Raw genomic sequence first — 18,411 nt, 5'->3', positions numbered from 1 at the left:
CACAGATGGTAATACAGACATTAAAAACATGCGCCTTCCAGTTAATTTTTTCTAGTTAAAACTGAATTATGTCTAAATTTAATGAAATTGAAAATTCTTTGTTGTATTTTCGCCTATAATTTGATGCACATAAAATATTACATGTCTATCTTCAATTCACAATTATGTCAAGAGGATATTGCTCATTTCATTCTATTAAGACCATTCTTAATTAAAATATTTACACCTTTTATAAACTAATCATAAAAAGTCAGCATGATATTTAATTCTAATGTGTGTATATGCCTGTGTGGAGTTTATGTGGCACTTCCTCCAAGAGCTTTGGTTTTTCTCATTCCTTTAGATTAACTTCATGTACAAATTTTCGTATGAGTAAGTGTGGGTGAGTATGCCATGTGATCGACTAGTGCCACTGTGCTGCTGGTAGTGACTTCCTCTGACCCAGAATTGGATAAGTAGGTTAAACTGTGAAAGAATGAATATACTATCTAAACTATTATGCCAGCTTGATACAATGATCCATGTAATACTGTAATTTAGAGGAGCTTCTGCAATAACTAGCATGAGAGAGAGAGAGGTTGGGAGCATGCACTAACCATACAAAAAATCACCTCAGGATCCCAAATTAGGACCTGAGCGCAGCCGTGCAATGGGTGACACCTCAGCACCACACTAGTTCAAATGGAATGGAACAGTGTGAGTTTTTTTTATAGCAGCTGGAGTGCCAATCCTGCCACCAGCCCAAGAGTTTTCCTTGCAAACTGGAGGACCTTCTTGCAAAGTGAGAAGAATTATACACAGCACTCCAGATTGTATTATACGGACGGAGTGTAATATCCCTTGATTTATACTCAGAAGTTCTTAAAATATAACCTACACTTCATTTACCTTTTAAATTGCTTGTCCATAATACTACAGTATATTGCCAGGCCATCTATCAGGTATCTAAGAGTACATGTATGGCCCACACCTGTTTGCCTTTGTAGTTCCCTTCCTTTCCTATAATGGCTTTACAATTGAGTCAAGACTGACCAGTGCTATATTAGTGATTATCCTGTCACAAGCAACCTTTCACTAACCAGGCACCACTTCAAAACAGAAAACCTCATTGACAATTGGAGAGCAGAATTATGTAAGTTCGTATGGATGACAAGTACTCTCAATTAAATCTGAACATCTCCAGATATACATACAGTAGTGTAAAAATGTACTTTAAATGTACTATGCTACATTTATAGTATTTAAATGAGTCATCCATTAAAAAAAAAAAAAAAAACAGGACATCTGAAACAAATGCTTCATTATGTGATATAACCAAACAAATGTTTGCTGAAACCACTTGACAACTAACATTCAATCAACATTTTTATTTATCTAATTTTACAGAGCTGATTTTGGCATATTTTCACAAGCAATATGAATCATATCTTCTCATTCTTTCACTTAGTAATTTAATTTCATGTAATGTTTTTACTCCTGTTAACATAACATTCACAAACCTGGTTAATCCTCTTAATGTCAAGAGAAGCGTGTACATAACCTGGCAACAATAGGAGCAAGACAAAAAACAGTTCTGGACAATCCGCCAGTCTACTGCAGGGCCCATTCACGAACAAACTCACAGTACACAGGACCAATTTGAAACTAATAAAACCTGAATATCTTTGAGATGTGACAGAAAAACTAGAGAACCTGGAGGAAAACCCATGTATATATACACAGGGAGAATGTAAAAACGTTTTATGGACAGTTACTAGGCATGAGAATCGAACTTGGGATGCTCAAATTCATTGCACTGCAGTGCCATCCTTTATGCTTTTGTTTCCGTATTTTAGTGCACTTTCAGTAAATAAAATATATGCTTTACTATGGAAAAGTTAAGAACAACCCCTATATGATTATGCTAGTCAAAATACTGTAAGCCAAGCTACAAATGTGTCTAGTCAGTAAAATTAAGAATCCATTTCCAGGTATTTATTTAGTTTTGAAAATATTCATTTGTTTCAAGTGAAACTACATAAAGTGAAATAAACATAAAAAAACTAAGCAGACATTAATCATCGGTTGTAAATGGACACAGGCTACATTAATATTGGAAGATATGAATTGGCTATTAACATTTAACAAAAGTAAAATAGGACAATAAATGAGGAAAAGTTATTTTTAAAAGAAATGAGTAAAGTAAAACATCTATTTTTTCTTTATTTATAATCCTAACAAGTTTTAAACCTTAACATAATGAAGCAAAAATAACAGACAGTGGGCAACTTCATATTCCTCACATAAATATACTAAGGTAAGTTCTCCTGCCACCTTGTTCAGTAAATCCTCAGGTTTTACATGAATTTACTGAAGAATTGTGCAAATGAACCCATGTTTTTCAAGACTGGACCCACAAGAAAACAATGTAACTGCCTTCATATATTTCAGCAACATATTCTTATTATTTGCTCTAGGCATAATTTGCAAAAATAGAATTGAAGAAGCAGTTTAAAATAGAACAGCACTGAAGCAAAAATGGTAAGCAGTGCTGCCCAAGTTCAAATCATGGCCTGTTCATTGTCCGTGTGGACACTGCACATCATCTCCTTGTCTGTCAGAACTGGCTTTTCCTTGTGCCCTTAAGTTTTCAATGCATACCTTTATCCTAAACGCATATATATTAAATGAATGAAATGTCCACTGTAAATTGATTCTGTGTCAGTGTAGGTTTATGTTGACATATAATTTTCAATCACCTAGACCAGGGGTAGGCAACGTCGGTTGCTGATGAAGCACATATTGCTTAAGTGACATTTTGATGCTTCATTTTAGTGGTCTCGCTTGTTAAGGTTCTCCAACCTTAATTGCTTATTTCAATCTTAAACTGCTGCATTCAGTGTTTTAATTGCTCCTTATTAGCAATAAGATGTAAAAGACAAAGCAGCCAGCAGTTCTCCAGCTAGATTTTTTCCAATTACATCTGTGTGTGTTCATCATGCACTGTTTGACTTAATAAAACACTTAATAGAAAAATGTGACAGACTGAAAATGATCTGTTTTAGGCTTCATATCATTTGGATGATATCCTTGGAAAGGAAAACAATCTACGATATAAGAGCCTTACATTGCACAGACTAACAAGCCATAAAATTAAATAAGGTCTGAGATTGGCAATGATTGGTTTCTAATTAAGCAATTGGGTTGGAATGAAAACCTGTAGCCACTGCGGCTAACCAGGACCGACGTTGCCTACCCCTGACCTAGACCAGTGGTTCTCAAACTGCAGGGCGGGCCCCCCCTAGGGGGGCGCGAAGTAACAAAAAGAAAACAAGAATCGAAAATATGAAAAAATACATCTATTGAAACCAAAACAAATTAACTTAAACTACATTCTGATACTAGAAAAATAAATATAGACTTAGATAAATGTCGATAAAAGTTAGGTAGGTATAATAAAATATGCATCTATGATATATCATTAATTAAAAAAGAACAAATTGGTATTAGTGGGCTCCTTTCAAAAAAACATTGGGGGGGGGGGCGCAATTAAAACTGTTATGAAAAATCGGGTCGCAAATACTTAAAGGTTGAGAAACGCTGACCTAGACGATGAGCAAAGGCAATTAAAATGATTCACTATATTGTAAAGATCCTGAATATGCATTAAAGGATGTTAAACTCAGCCTACATAGCGTACTAGTGAGAATGCATTAGAAGTACAGTATGAACTTCTGGTCAATACATTACAAAAAAAATACAGTACGTGTGGAAGCTGTACAAAGAATAGGAGCTAAGTACATTCTGGCACTAGTGCACATATTCTAGGGATTTAAACATTTAAATAGTTGTCAGTCTTGAACAGAGTAAGCTACACAGGAAAATATTTCTGGTCTTCAGATTATCAAAGGCATTAATAAAGTTGATCCATTAGAATTGTTTCAATAAATACTGAATCATGTATTCAATGGCAGAAACTAAGAGCAAGTGAAATTTGAATGGACGCCAAAAAGCACTACTATACATAAAGGACCAAAAGAATTGGATACAAACTACTAAGTCAAAAAAATGGGAACCTTGACTTCTTTTAAAAAATATCTGGCAGAGATACTAGAGAACTTAGCTTTTAGCTTGATGGAGTGAATGATCTAATCTTGGTTATCAAACTTCTTACTTTCTTATGTGTTAGTCTGAACTGGCACTGGCTCCGCACAATTCTAAACTTGACTAAATGGGTTTGAAAATGGATGGACAGAGTATTTTAAAAATATAACAAAGTTGAGCATTAGACTGCTGTGTCCCTGTCAGTAACAGGTAAATTGAATTTGAATATATACCAAGTGTTCTTCAAGAGTAAAACAATTCCAGTGTTTTTTAATGCAACAATCATTTGATAATTAACAAAAACAATGTCAAAATAAATGGCAAAGTTCAGCCTTTATCCTCTCAAATATATGCCAAATAATACATACAAGTTTTACTTGTATAATTCAGTTGAGTCATGCATGTATCATCTGAAAGTTGTTACCCCCACTTTGTAAAAGAAATTGGAATACATCAGTCTTTTCTACCTTTGTTTTTATATTTTAGTACGGAATGTAAATATTAACCTAAGATATTTCAATAGTTACCACGGAGTACTTTAGTTGCTGTTATAGCCACAGGCATCTCCAGAAATTAAAATTACATCAGTGCCCAAAACATTATTTCCTTTCCATTAAAGGCTTTGTTGTAAGCAACTGTCAAACTAGATTAGCAAGGTTCATGCTGAAGTTGCTAGAAGACAAAAGAATACAGTTGAGGGCACCACCTGGAAACAAAGCTTTGTATAAAAACATCAGAGGAGAACATCTACTTCCAAAAGACATTTTCTTACAGCTTCTTTCACTTTAGAAAACGAAATACACTATATTGGAATTTTAAAATTATATAGTCAGGTAAGGGGTTTATCTTGCAGAATAGCTAATAACCAATAATGTAATACTGACAAAAATAAAAATTTGACTCTCCATATTTCATCCTTCATATCAAAATTTACAATCTAAATCATCCAAAATAAAACTACATTATATGATCATAATATAAACATTGTACTGAGTCACTTTTCCACAATTATACTATAAGCTACCAATCCCTAGGATGGCAGTAAAAAGAAAAAATGAATGATCCAGTTTGGAACAGACACAAATACATTAATATGGATAATTTTGCAAGAAAAAAAAAAACCTTTAAAAGTCTTTTTACAAAGTTGTTGTATCTATATGTTCACCAATCAGAAGCCTCTTCACAAGAAGAAATGATCTGTTACTTTTTCAGGGTCCTCTCTTTTTGCCTTTTCCTCTCATGAACATGAGTTCACCTATTGGTAATTCTACAGGTAGAGTAGTTTTTCCAAGTGCCTCATCCAACTTTTCCACTGTCACGGTTCACCACCTTCCTCTTATTCACCACTTATATCTTTTAACCCTTTCCTTTCTGCATGAACCAATTGTCCCTTTATTTCTTATTGGCCCTCTGAGTCATGTGTCCTCTTTTATGTAGTCCATAGGCTTCTATTTGACTAGACAGGCTTTTACTTACCAGAAACACTGAAAGGTACAAACACACAATGACCTCAAAATACATGACAGCTGTTACAACATATTCTATTTTTCAAAACAAATGAAAAAGAATTTTTATTTATGAAATTTCAATGAGGAATGTGCTTCATAAGAAAATACTTAAGCTAGGATTTTCTTTTATTTCATCTTTTCAGCATAAAATGAGCTTAATTTTTGTGTTATTTAGGCTTGGAGATCTTTGTGGCATGAGCAACAAGCCCCCTGAGGAATATATGTAATTTTTATATTATATGGACTTATTTTAAATTTGAGCTTAATTGATTGAGACCCTGTCTAGCACCAACATATTTTCCTTTTTTAACATTGCAAAGTGCATTTTTTTTTTTTTTTTTGCTTACACAGCTTCATTAGTGGAGAATGTTGCTATTCACTGCTGCAATGCCTGAAGTCAGTGAAACTGAAATGAACTAAGATCCCCCTGGTTATCAGTAGGTGAACTAGCCATTCTAAACTCCACAGCAGCCGTAAAAGGTAAAGCAAAGGGTACTGGTGAATGTTCATGTTTTCTTGATTGCACCACATGACTGGCAAAGCATAGAGGGAAAAAGAAACAAAACAAAACAGGATACAGTAGGATACAGAAATCCCTGACACTCCTGAATGAATGCACCATTCACTATAGTACCACAAGCATATTTTTTTCTACACATTATATCTTCTTGTACACACAACAGTTTTTTTATGCAGGTGTGATGTTTCATTCATTACACTGAACAATAATACAACACCAAACAGCTTTCAAGCTAAACAGAAAAGGCACTGTGGAAAAGCTGAAGAATCATTTAGTGGAAAATCAGAAAGTGCCATTTAAGCTGTTTACATGCACTAAACCATGTAAAATGGCAAAAGATACATTGTCAATATGTCAAAAAAAGCTCACTACCAATTGCCATGTTCAGCTTGTTTTGAATTTATGTCTTCTTAAAGCAATAAACTCAGTATAAACTCAACATTTCCTGGTTTTTCAACTTCTCACAAAAGTGCTTTATGGCACCACTAAAATGGCTGATGACTTGTGTATTAACAGAATGTCACTGCTTATGGTTAACAAAAGGAGATTTCATTCTCACAAGGTGGCCTTATTGCAGTACGAGTTCAGTAAATTGCTCTAATTACATTTAGAAAACTGAATACTGCAGCAAATTGCATTCTGATGTTTACAATTTTTTTTTTATCTTGGCAAAACATGTTTTGTTTTATGTATATACACCCACACCATATGAAACCTGAGTGATTTGCTCGTCAGCACAGTGATCGCAGTAAGCATTATGAAGTGAAGATTAGCTGAGACATTCCTGACCTGTTGGGCAGTTCTCTGAAAAGTGACAAGCCAATATAAACTGATTAAAAACAAAAAAGTTCTTCAATGCAAACACACACCATTGGTCCTCTTAAAAGGGAACTAAAATACAGTAAATACATCATATTTATCACTTTTGAGGTTTGATATGTTTCTCACATCAACAAAACATTATGATAATGGCTTGGTGATATGAATTACTATAAATGCGAGTCATCATTTAGCGGTTTTGGCTGCATTTTCCTACTTGCTCACAAGTTTTCCTAATATATCTGATATATATGCAAATATTCTGAAGTCAAAAATACTTCTGGTCCCACTCATTTCGAATTAGGGATACATAACTTGAACACACATAATTGACTGTGTCATCTATTAAAAACTATTTTATCATTCTTTAATATGCATCTGTATGCACATGTTTGTTTTATTTTATTACACTATGAAAAGTGTACTAAGATAAGTCTACTTGTTAACTTTTCCAGAGAAGAACAACCTTCTGACTACACAATGTAAATGGCAAGAAAGTATTTTAACGATGAATTCTTTTTCTTTTCTTTCCAAAGTGAGTTGAAGAAAGATCAAAGATTCAAGGTAGTTTTACTCAATAATCATGCTGCTTGAGAGAGTGGCAAGGTGTTACACGCTGATTAGTACTCTTAAGTAGGTACATTAAAAGTTTTTACTGTACTCTGCAAACATCACAATAATGAACTTATAAAACTTATAGCATATTGTTCACAGAGAAAATATTGCAGAGTGAATAGACTAGTTTGTGAAGAAGAAAAAAAAAAAAAAAAAACATGATTTGAGACCAAAGAGATTATTATGCTCAGCACCATAAAACTTTATGACTACTACATTGGCGTAAGCAGTTGTTGCTCTAGTTCTTCTATGTTTATTTCTTTCCTTTGAAAGAATGAATGTCTATTTTGAAACTGACACTTTTTGGTTGAATACTATAAATCATATTTGTATAAAGATTATTTGACTAATGAGAAACATTGAGTTCTGTCAACACCAAACCAGTTTTGCATTTATAAAGCACTATGTAAAAGGTTTCACAGATACATACAATGACTAGATGAGTGATACATGACATGGACATTTCACTAGCAATCAACATCCATAAGATAACACTGAAAATACAAATTGGTTACACTAAAAATACCACTTTGCTGAATAACCTTCTTTTCGAAATGTTAATTATTCTACAGCTTTCCAAGAATGAAATGGTAATCTTCAAGGATTCAGCTAAAAAGTTCATAAAAAATATTCATTGGAAGAGAAACAAAACAAGACACTGCCATGTACAAGCATGACAAGGCTTTAAATAAAACTCTTAACAAAAACAATGATGACTAAAAAGATACGGCTGTCAGCTGATGTATTAATACAGATACACCTAGACAAGAAAATATAAACTGGTAAACCTTCAAACCACTACATTCCAGGCTATGAGCCTTTGGTATTAGATGCAAAATTGTCAATAACTTTAAATTTAGGAACCTGGCCTTTCTTCTCTGTTAATGCCTTTAAAAAACAGTTCTGTAACTAGAAGTTAACACTGCAAACTATAAAAGGTATGTAGCAGTAGTATTTGATGTACAGGAAGAAGTGTTTTTCTCTTGGCATAAATGTTGATTATTTTTAAATAAGAGAAAAGTAAAACTTGTAAAGTTTTTGTTCAATGATGACGCTGAAATTAATCTAGCATACATAAAATGATATGTGCTTTAGAACAGCACAAAACACTATGTTCATTTGCAGCTAACAAACAGTTTTATAAATGCAGGTTAATCCCATTATTACCACGATTAAAAGCAAATTGCACAAACTGCTGCTGACACAAATATACTGTAGGTTGCTTCCATTTTCAATGGGCTTTCAAAATGAATGTTTATGTTGTCAATTTTATTTAAATAAATAAATAATTAACATTACCCTACAATATCCACATATTATCATTAAAGTATTCTATCAATTACAAGGTAAAAGTCTCATACCTTAAAATCTTCATTTAAGAAAATGGGAGATTAAATACAAAGCACAAAAAACAACACTTGGGGTCACCCAAGTCACCCAGACACCAGACTATATATTTTAACCCATGTATCTGGGATTATCATTTATTAAATAAACAAAAATGGCAACTTCTTATTCATAACAAGTTAACAGCATCAATAAATATATATATATTTTTTCTTTTCTAAATTGTATTTTTCAGTTGGGGATTCAATCTTCACATACTTCTTAATAACACCAACACTTAATTAACATTTGTTTGAAATAAAAAATTCAAATTATTATTGGTAAATTAACTTAATTCTGTTTACAACAATAATTAGATCACACTGCCTGCAGATCTTGCGAACAAGAGTGTCATTTTGTGCTTATTCAGTTGGCTTACATGAATGTGAAAGTCATACAACCACAGACAAAAAAAACAAACAAAAATCAGGAAGCAGGAATAAGAAGCTCTAGTCTAGACAAACTCTTTCACCTATCAAATACCACACTATGATCATTTCAAATGAAATGAATAACTCTAGAAGATGGATTGATGTATTTAAGCTCATCTCTGTAGGAGACCCTCAATAAGCAGGTCATTAAAAACCTCAGAATGTGCAACTGTTTTACATATTTTGTGAATTCAAACTGTACCAAAATGAGTGAATAAATAAAATATTTGGATGTATGCAGATTTTCTTTAGAGTAATGAACCTTATAGGTTATATGTGGCTCACATAAAAGCAGCTACATAATTCCTAAATTTAGCTACATTTTAAAATACACAAATATAAAATTATTGATTAACTAATACAGTTTTCATTTAAAGTAGTCACCTTAGATGCGGACTGCAAGATAAAGGTACAATGGCCTGCCTACTAACCATCCCTCTTCTATTTTCATGACTAAAATTTTTGCCAGGCTGGGCAACAAGACTCCTATGATTATCTGAATTTCTTCCAGTCTACCAATGTTAGGAGTGGTGGCTAGGGATTTGCAGTGGTAATCAGAAGGTTGCCAGTTCGAATCCCGTAACTGGCAAAAGTGACTCTCATTGAGCCCTTGAGCAAGGTCCTTAACCTGCAATTGCTTCGTCCTGAGTATGACGTTAATCTGCATCCAGCCCTGCATGTAGGCCCTCCAACCTGCAGGGGAAAACCTGGGGGTTGGTGGCACAATTAGCATACCAGCCATCATAAAAACCTCACACTGGTTCCATTCCACCTGAACTTGTGTAGTGCTGAGGTGTCACCCATTGCATGGCTACACTCGGGTCCCAATCTGGGATCCTGAGTTGGATCGTCATGTGGTGGGTGTGGCATTGTGCTGTATCAGCGTGTGCTCCTAACCTCCTCCTCCTCCTACCAATGTTCAGTGCCTCTTGAAGAAACATCTTTTGATAAAGCACACTGTGGCAACTGCTTTCTGCTACTCTGATCTCCTCAGGACATTGAAATGTTGTCCAGACCCAATCACCTTTTAAAACAGTGATGTTCTTAAACTGTTAATTTTTCATCTATTCCTAGCTACACTACTAAGCTTTTTAAACCCTATGTTAGATTACCTTTTCCATTACATATGAACTACATTTCTTGTCAGCTCTAAAATAGAGTGCATAAACCTTGACTTTCATGTATTGATTCTGGTAAAAACTTTAAACAAACAGAAAATCATTAATACAACAGTCTGTTTATAGAAGAAAAGCATTGGGCTCACCTTGCAAAAGGAATATATGACAGACTGTACCTAAATGAAGGAAAACAAATTTTGGATTAATACAGAAAAATGGTGTTTATATGAAATAAAAACAACTACACATTTTAAGACTTGTCTATCGAAACACTTGATACAGTGGTGACAGCACAATTTCAAATGAGTAATACAGTGTAGAACTATCTTATATATGTTTGTAAAATGAAATCCCCCTTCATTAAAAAGCTAAAACAAATGAGTAAATTCACTGTTTAAACCTTGTTTACGTACAACATAAATAGGGTATTAAAATGAAAAAGGATTAAATGAAGTTGAACAAAAATTAAAAATGAATAAAAACCTCAATGTTGACCAATACACGAAAACTCTAAATCAAAGCAACACCAAATATGGTTTCTGACCAATAAATTTCTTGATTATGCCTTGGAATGAAACAGCAAATTAATTTAAAAGATTTAAAACTATTTAAAAAACAGAAATGTAAAAATATTTGAAAAGTTAAAGATATATTTTTGTTATATGAATATTCTTTCAAACCAAACTTCTTTACTTAATTACATCATATTCACTGATTATTAAAGATATCTATCTATATATCTATATACAGTATATATATATATATATATATATATAGTATATATATATATATATATATATATATACAGTGGAACCTCTAGATACGAGTTTAATTCGTTCCAGCACTGAGCTTGTATAGCGAATTTCTGGTATCTAGAACAAACTTCCCCATTGAAAATAATGGGAATCCAGTTAATCCGTTCCGCACCCCAAATATATTAACATAAAAATCAATTTTCCTAACAAATAACACTGATAAATTATATATACTGTAGTCTACCTTTAATAAATAACACTGGTAAATAATATAACTGATTATTAAAAGAATCAAAACAGGTGTCTAAAGTGCAGTAGAGCATTCAATAAATCTTTAAATAAATAATCCTTAAAACAGTTGTGAATTGGAGGTTTAAAATACACAAGAATAACAATCCTTTAACACGAGGTTAAAACGTCAAAAGGATGCAGTCTTTAAAAAACAGATGACAATCCCCGGTGCTTCTTTTCTGTTAGCGTCTCACCTGCGGGCTCTGCAACAGGCAAGACACTCTTAATGCAGCTGACCTTCTCTACACCGTCCTGCTTCAGCTGTTTGGCTCGCCTGTTCAGCTCACTGTTCAGCTACACGCGAGCCTGCACTCGCTCGCTCGCTCTCCCGCACCGCCTGCCTGCCGCAACCTCCGTTCTCTCTCCTCTCTTTTCTTTTACTTCTTCTCCCCCTTAACCGGCTCGCGCTTCTCTATATATGCGGGGAGGACATGGCAGCTGCAGCCCATCAGCCACAGGAACAATCATGGATGTGGGCAGTTTCCCCCTGTGCACTTAAGTGAGAAACGCAGACACCGCAGATCGCGGCTCGCAACTGCTACCACGCCCCCTCGCTAAGCTGAGAGCTATACCCACAGCCTGGCTTGTGGCTCGTTAAGCGAGCCAATGCTCGCATTTAGATCTGAATTTTTCGCTCATACTTTCCTCGTATTTTGAATTTCTCGTATACAGAGGTGATCGTATCTCGAGGTTCCACTATATATATATATATATATATATATATATATATATATATATATATATATATACACACATACACACATACAGTATTATATATATATATATATATATATATATATATATATATATATATATATATATACATATATATATATATATATACACACACATACACATACAGTATATATATATATATATATATATATACATTCACATACAGTATATATTTATTATATATATATATACATACACATACAGTATATATTTATTATATATATATATACATACACATACAGTATATATATATATATATATATATATATATATATATATATATATATATATATACATACATACACATACAGTATATATATATATATATATATATATATATACATACACATACAGTATAGACAGACAGATAGCTGGACAGATAGACAGATAGATAATTGATCCACTGTGGCGACCTCTAACAGGAGTAGCCAAAAAAAGAAGAAGAAGAAGCAGCTAATGCAAAATTCAATTACATTCACAAGAAGAATATTTTTATAATCTTTTATAATAAATTATTAAACAGATGAATTTGCTAAAAAAAATTTAACGTAACTTCTACAAAAAAAAATCCCCCTTTTAGTTAACTTGAAAGTTGTATATTGTAGATAAAGATATGTATATTTTCCTGAAACTACCCATAAATACTCGTGTATTAGTCGATCTCGCAGATAAGTCAAGTGTATTTTTAAGCCGAAAATTACGAAATTTGTTATGACCGCATATATGTAGAGGGTAAAACTTGACAGCTATCAGAGATAGAGGGCGACAGTCAGCTGTTAATGGCGACAAAACTCACTGTCACGTCACAGGCATTCCCTCTGTGCTTGCAGAAATGCTAGACTCGTTGACTCGGCAACTAATCCTTGCGTGTGCGTAAGTTGCGAAATGTAAACAAATGTAAACAAAGGCAAGATGGCATCAACATGTCAAAAGGGAGCGAAGCGAGTGCAGAAAAGAAAACACTCGGCAGACGATGTTTTGCACACTATCGCCGAGTCGGACTCTGATTTTTCAGAATCGGATTTTATTGACAGTGATCAGGAATCGAGCAAGAGAGTGAGAAGCCGGCATCAGCAGATCGGACACCAGCCGATGCTGCGCCAGCTGATCGGCTGCCAGCTGAACGCATTCATGCAGCTGATGCACCTACGGCAAGGTTCACGTGGGAGGAATACCCAGACATTGATCCGTGGGAGCCGAACTGGCTACCGGACTTCTCAAGACAGCATGGCTTGCTGCTGGACACGACAGATCACCCGCTACTGGACTACTTCAGGCTGCTGTCTCCTGATGCTGCTTTTCAGCTACTGTCAGACGAGACAAACAGGTAGGCAGAGAAATTTTTTGAATCGTGGGCTGCGCTTGCATCGCATTGATAGCGTGCGTTGCCTTGGTTCTTTTGATTCCAAATCTGGTTGCACGTGGCAGCTAATGGTATGTTTGTTATCCAAAACCTGGAAAAGCTAATGCTCAAATTCAAGTATTTCACAGTTTAAAGAATTATTTAATGAAATTAAAAAAAAACTAGCTAATTAGCAATAGTATTGCTGGCTTATAATTATTTCAAAGACAATGGGAAACGGCAGATGACCGGTGACTTAACACTGTGAAGCGTTGAGTGTACAATGTCATTACCCAAATTTTTTGGACAATTGTGTTGCCCCGTAGATGAGTCGACCCTGTTTTTTTGAATGAATTTTAAGTCATACATTTTTCGACTTATACGCGAGTATCTACGGTACTTTTCTGTTACTTGGGATATTTACAACTCAATAAACTGTAAATGGTTACAAAACAATCATCTACAGAAGCCTTAACATGTATTTTCAAGGTACTTACTATCTACTGTTGCCACAACGGCTGCTATGATATTGTAAAGAATTCTGCTGTAGTAAAATTCTGACTCAGTAATTAGAAAAGTTCATGGCTGGAAAGCAAACAATTTGGACTATACAAATATTAAACAGTATGAATGTAAGCATCACATAAAAAAGAATTTTCAAACAAGAAGCAAACATGGTACATAAGTATCAAAAGTAAGTGAATTTATTAGGTTAAAATGCACCACTTTAGAATGAAGTTGTTAACAACTTTCCTGATGAAAATAATTTGTAAGATAGCTTATATAAAGTAATCATAAATAAAAAGAAAATATAAATAAGTCTAAGACAAAAAATAACTTTAAATAAACTACACAGACCCTAAAATGTAACAGTACAGCTATATGTGATGTCCACATTTAAAACCTGATAAAAGTCAAATGCTGGCTTATTATTATTATTTTTTTTAATTCTGAAGTAATCCCTATTAATACTGCAATTGTTATCCTAGCACTATCTTCATGGAGGTGTAGTTTAAGGGGACACCAGTAAGGATGGAACTTTGCACAGGAAGAGTAATGTTGTTTGTTTACTCTCACTTTAGTGACAACATCTCACCTCTGTAAAGGGTTCTACAATTAAAGGAATCCTAACAATCTAACAAAAGAATAAAGGAAGAAATATATTATGTAAATCTGCTTTTTTTCTTGAGAGCATCAGCACAAAGAAAGTGAATAGGGACTATGCAGTCTGGCACTCTAAAGACTTAAAACCGAATATCAATGCTTAGCCAAAGAAGTCCCATTTGACAGAAGTAATAGATATGGTAGCAGATATTAAGGAAATAAACCTAGACACTTCTTTTTTGTATGATACTCTCCATCCCAGAGTCTTTACAGCAAGCCAAATATTTAAAATACGTGGTCGGTCATGGACACGAGTGCTGGTCTCAGCACTGGAATAAAATGCAAGTGCAATCCTTTCTGGAATTTGTGGGTTCTTTTAAGAAGTTCATAAAACTGCTAGTCCTCTTACTGATTTCATCATTACACACACAAAAAAAGTGGGGAACAAAGGATGTGGTTAGGACCACATCAAGTGAAGCTGCATTTCATGACTTAAATGGGGCCTTATTTTCTGCATCCATTTCTCCTTCCGTTTATACTTAATAAGAACCACCTGATCTATATAGGTCTGAGTTATTATTATGACAAGTTATCTGTAAAGAAGACTGTCCTCTCACGTTCCTAAGCTGAAAGCTATTGCTCATGTAGCAGCCGTATGTGGCTGCTGAATGGCCCTGGTCGGTCTCCCAGGTTTAGCATTATCTGATGGAAATGGAATTCACCCTGGTCACATATCACACCCCCTTTTCTAGAGGATATCTCGCCCAAAAGATTTAAATTTTAATCCTCTGGTGGTTTTATGACTTGCAAAGGTAATTTTTCCATTTGAACAATAAACCTTGGCAGTTAAATCAGAGTTAGGAGGTGTGGGAAATCTTGTTCAGGGTATGATCATAATGCTGCCTTTAGGAGTAAGCATCTTAAAGGGACACAAGAAGAACAGAGTATAAAGTGTAGACTACACTGCCCTTATACAACAGGTATAATGTGCTTTCTGTTCTATCCACAATGAAAAATTTCCCTATCATGAGAGAGAGATAAACTAAACACACTACCTGATCCTGCACAGGGATGTAACAAAAAAATGCAACCTCAAACTTCCAGCTGCTGTGATGATCTGGGTGATATTAGGGATGGTCTAAGTTATACACAAAGTGACATTAACATCAACATTGCTTTAAGTGAGAGAGATTCGAAACAATACTAAGTGAAGACTAGGTGGTGGTTCCTGGCAGTTTACTGAAATGCTCTAGTCTATACTCTTTATTAGTAAAACAAAATGGAAACTTTGCTGATGGCCAAAGTCAATGAAAAGGCAATTCCAGGGTGCTGGTCTAATGGGGCAAAGTTTTAAAAAAAGCCACATATGAAACTGGCAAATAAAAAGAAAATTTTAAAATGGGCAAAGAACAGAAATTCACAGTCCAAAGAATATGTTATTTTGCCCACTTTAACCTTTACTTTTCTCTGTTGCTGATGACACTGGTATCTGGCATTAGGCAAGAGAAAACCCTACAGAATTCACTATGCCACAAGATTGGTGAAATCACTAAAATATTCAGGAACTTCATCAAACTCAGAGAAATTCATTCCAATCAATGGGAAGGGAAGAACTAAACTAGTTTTGAATATTATAAATTATAGTAATCTTTCAAGTTTTTCCGTGGGCTAGGGAAACGTCTGAAAACTATGTTGGACTATATTATTGTGGCCAAACATGTGACTTGAGCTGTGAGGTAGCAGTGTTAACCACTGTGCCACTATTTCACAAACAACCAAAGAAGCAGACAAATGATAACTATAAACAAAATACACAAATAGACACAAACTAACATTATGCTCACAGAGTTATTTGGGACACTGTTTGGCTAAGCCACACAGCATTTTCAAAATGTCACTCTTCATGCATCTGGCATATCATTTGTGTTTCTGATCTATCTGTGCATATGCTTTGCACTTTTCCTTCCAACAAGATATATATATGCTTTGTAAATAATAATACATCTTTTGTTATTATTATTAGTGTACAGGGTCACATGTGTTTTTCGAACTCAGAGGTAAAGGTGGAGGGGTAGGATTCCTGCAAGGTTTGTTTTCTCTCACCACAGCTCAGCTAGCTACATGGTGTAGCAGCAAGTGAGTGAGCTTCACAAGGAATAGCATTATGAACTCAGTAGCAGTGCTGGATTTGCACCAGCACTCTGTTTGAGTTTCAGAGTACCAACAGTAAATGTTTTGTGTACCAATACATACTGGCATACCCACAGTATCTGTGATGCAAGGGATCAGTGTTTAATACTCGGGAAACCAAGACATTACCCAATCTCCCTATATAGCGAGGAACATAAAATGTTTCGTCTAGCAAGGAAAACACAACATACAATAAAACTATGAAGGACAATTAAGCATTTTCTTAATATTCTCATTATAAGAATAATGTACTCCTTCAAATGAAAAGATATACATTTATTTTTATTAAAAACACATGCAGGGTGCAAATCCAGCTCACAGTACCTATTAGGTAGTCACATCACAAATTAAATCACAAATACACACTAAATTATTTATGTCAAGCGTGAGTAAGATTGCTCAGTGCCTTACAATATGAAGTAGAGGATGCTTACAGTACAGTACTCATACATAATAATGTTGTGCATGCATCCAGCATGGCTGCTACAGCTCTGTGATGTCATGTTAACCTAGCAAAATATCATGGGGTGCTGGAAAAAAAAAGCTGGTCTAAGGTGGTTATACAGCAGATTTTCAGGAAGTAATTTGGTGAACACCTCACTGGTGAACCAAGCAAATTCACTGGGAAAAAAAAAAAACGCTTTGGTGAATTTTGCTGATTAAAGCTATTTGGCTTGTACTAAGGAAGCAACCAACGGAGGACCTATAAAGTGTTTCTTTCTCAACCTACACAATCCGATGTACTTTTTCCTTTTGTGCAGATGTGCATTTGTACCTTACATCTCTTTTTCTATCCAGTTTGCCCTCTTCTCTCAATCTGTAGAAATCTTCAGTCTCCTGACAATCTTGTTGGATGGAATAACTCATTATGAAAAATATCAATAGACCAACATGTTTCTTGAAAAGACTCTTTTGCTTTAGTTATTTTTGAATCTAGGATAGATATTTAGGAATGCCAGTATTTTTTCAACTGAAGGAATGACAATTCACTTGAACAACAGATTTCAAATGTGTTAACACAATTACAAAGGTTTCTCCACTAACCAATTAGTGTTTAAACATACTTAAATAAGGATGAGCTAAGGGTGTGGTTATCAAGATATGCATTAATGTTGCAAATACAAATTAATGTATATAATGGTGATATTAAATTGGATCTCCTCACAAAATCTAATGATTAACTCTGAAAGAGATGGAATAGAAAATAAAAAACAGCAATTGAGAACCTAATGCATGCTTTATTTGTCTACTAAATTTCAGATGTCAATGTTCTTCATGAAATACTACAGATGTAAAAGTACATATCACTTTCAGAGCAAGCAACCAAATACCGGTTAATTCAATACTTATTTTGATAGTGTGCTGAACAGTAGCAATCTAGCTTTATAGAAAAATACACCATAATTTACCTTGATAGTTATATAAAAATATTTTCTGGAAGAGTTGGGAATATCTTTTAAATTCATTGACCTGCTAAACAGCAAGGCTGCACTATTTACTTAGAAACAGTGTCA

The 18,411-nt window shown here is 34.4% G+C and overlaps 2 protein-coding genes across 2 annotated transcripts in view; one reads left to right on the top strand and one right to left on the bottom strand.

Annotated features, from left to right (window-relative positions):
- The window catches only part of sft2d1 (SFT2 domain containing 1), an 86,074-nt gene that overhangs the window by 3,878 nt on the left and 63,785 nt on the right, over positions 1-18,411 (bottom strand). Inside the window, exon 7 of the mRNA XM_028820244.2 lies at positions 10,627-10,656. Within this exon, the coding sequence (XP_028676077.1) occupies positions 10,627-10,656 (30 nt within the window). The remainder of the gene's footprint in view (positions 1-10,626; positions 10,657-18,411) is intronic.
- The window catches only part of LOC114666111 (protein quaking), a 1,435,209-nt gene that overhangs the window by 1,370,285 nt on the left and 46,513 nt on the right, over positions 1-18,411 (top strand). The gene's annotated exons all lie outside the window — the stretch shown is intronic.

The sequence above is a fragment of the Erpetoichthys calabaricus genome, chromosome 15 (genome assembly GCF_900747795.2).
Source record: "Erpetoichthys calabaricus chromosome 15, fErpCal1.3, whole genome shotgun sequence".
In the NCBI taxonomy this organism is placed as follows: domain Eukaryota; kingdom Metazoa; phylum Chordata; class Cladistia; order Polypteriformes; family Polypteridae; genus Erpetoichthys; species Erpetoichthys calabaricus.
The sequence above is the reverse complement of the archived record's forward strand: the minus strand, read 5'-3'. Positions and strand labels throughout refer to the sequence as shown.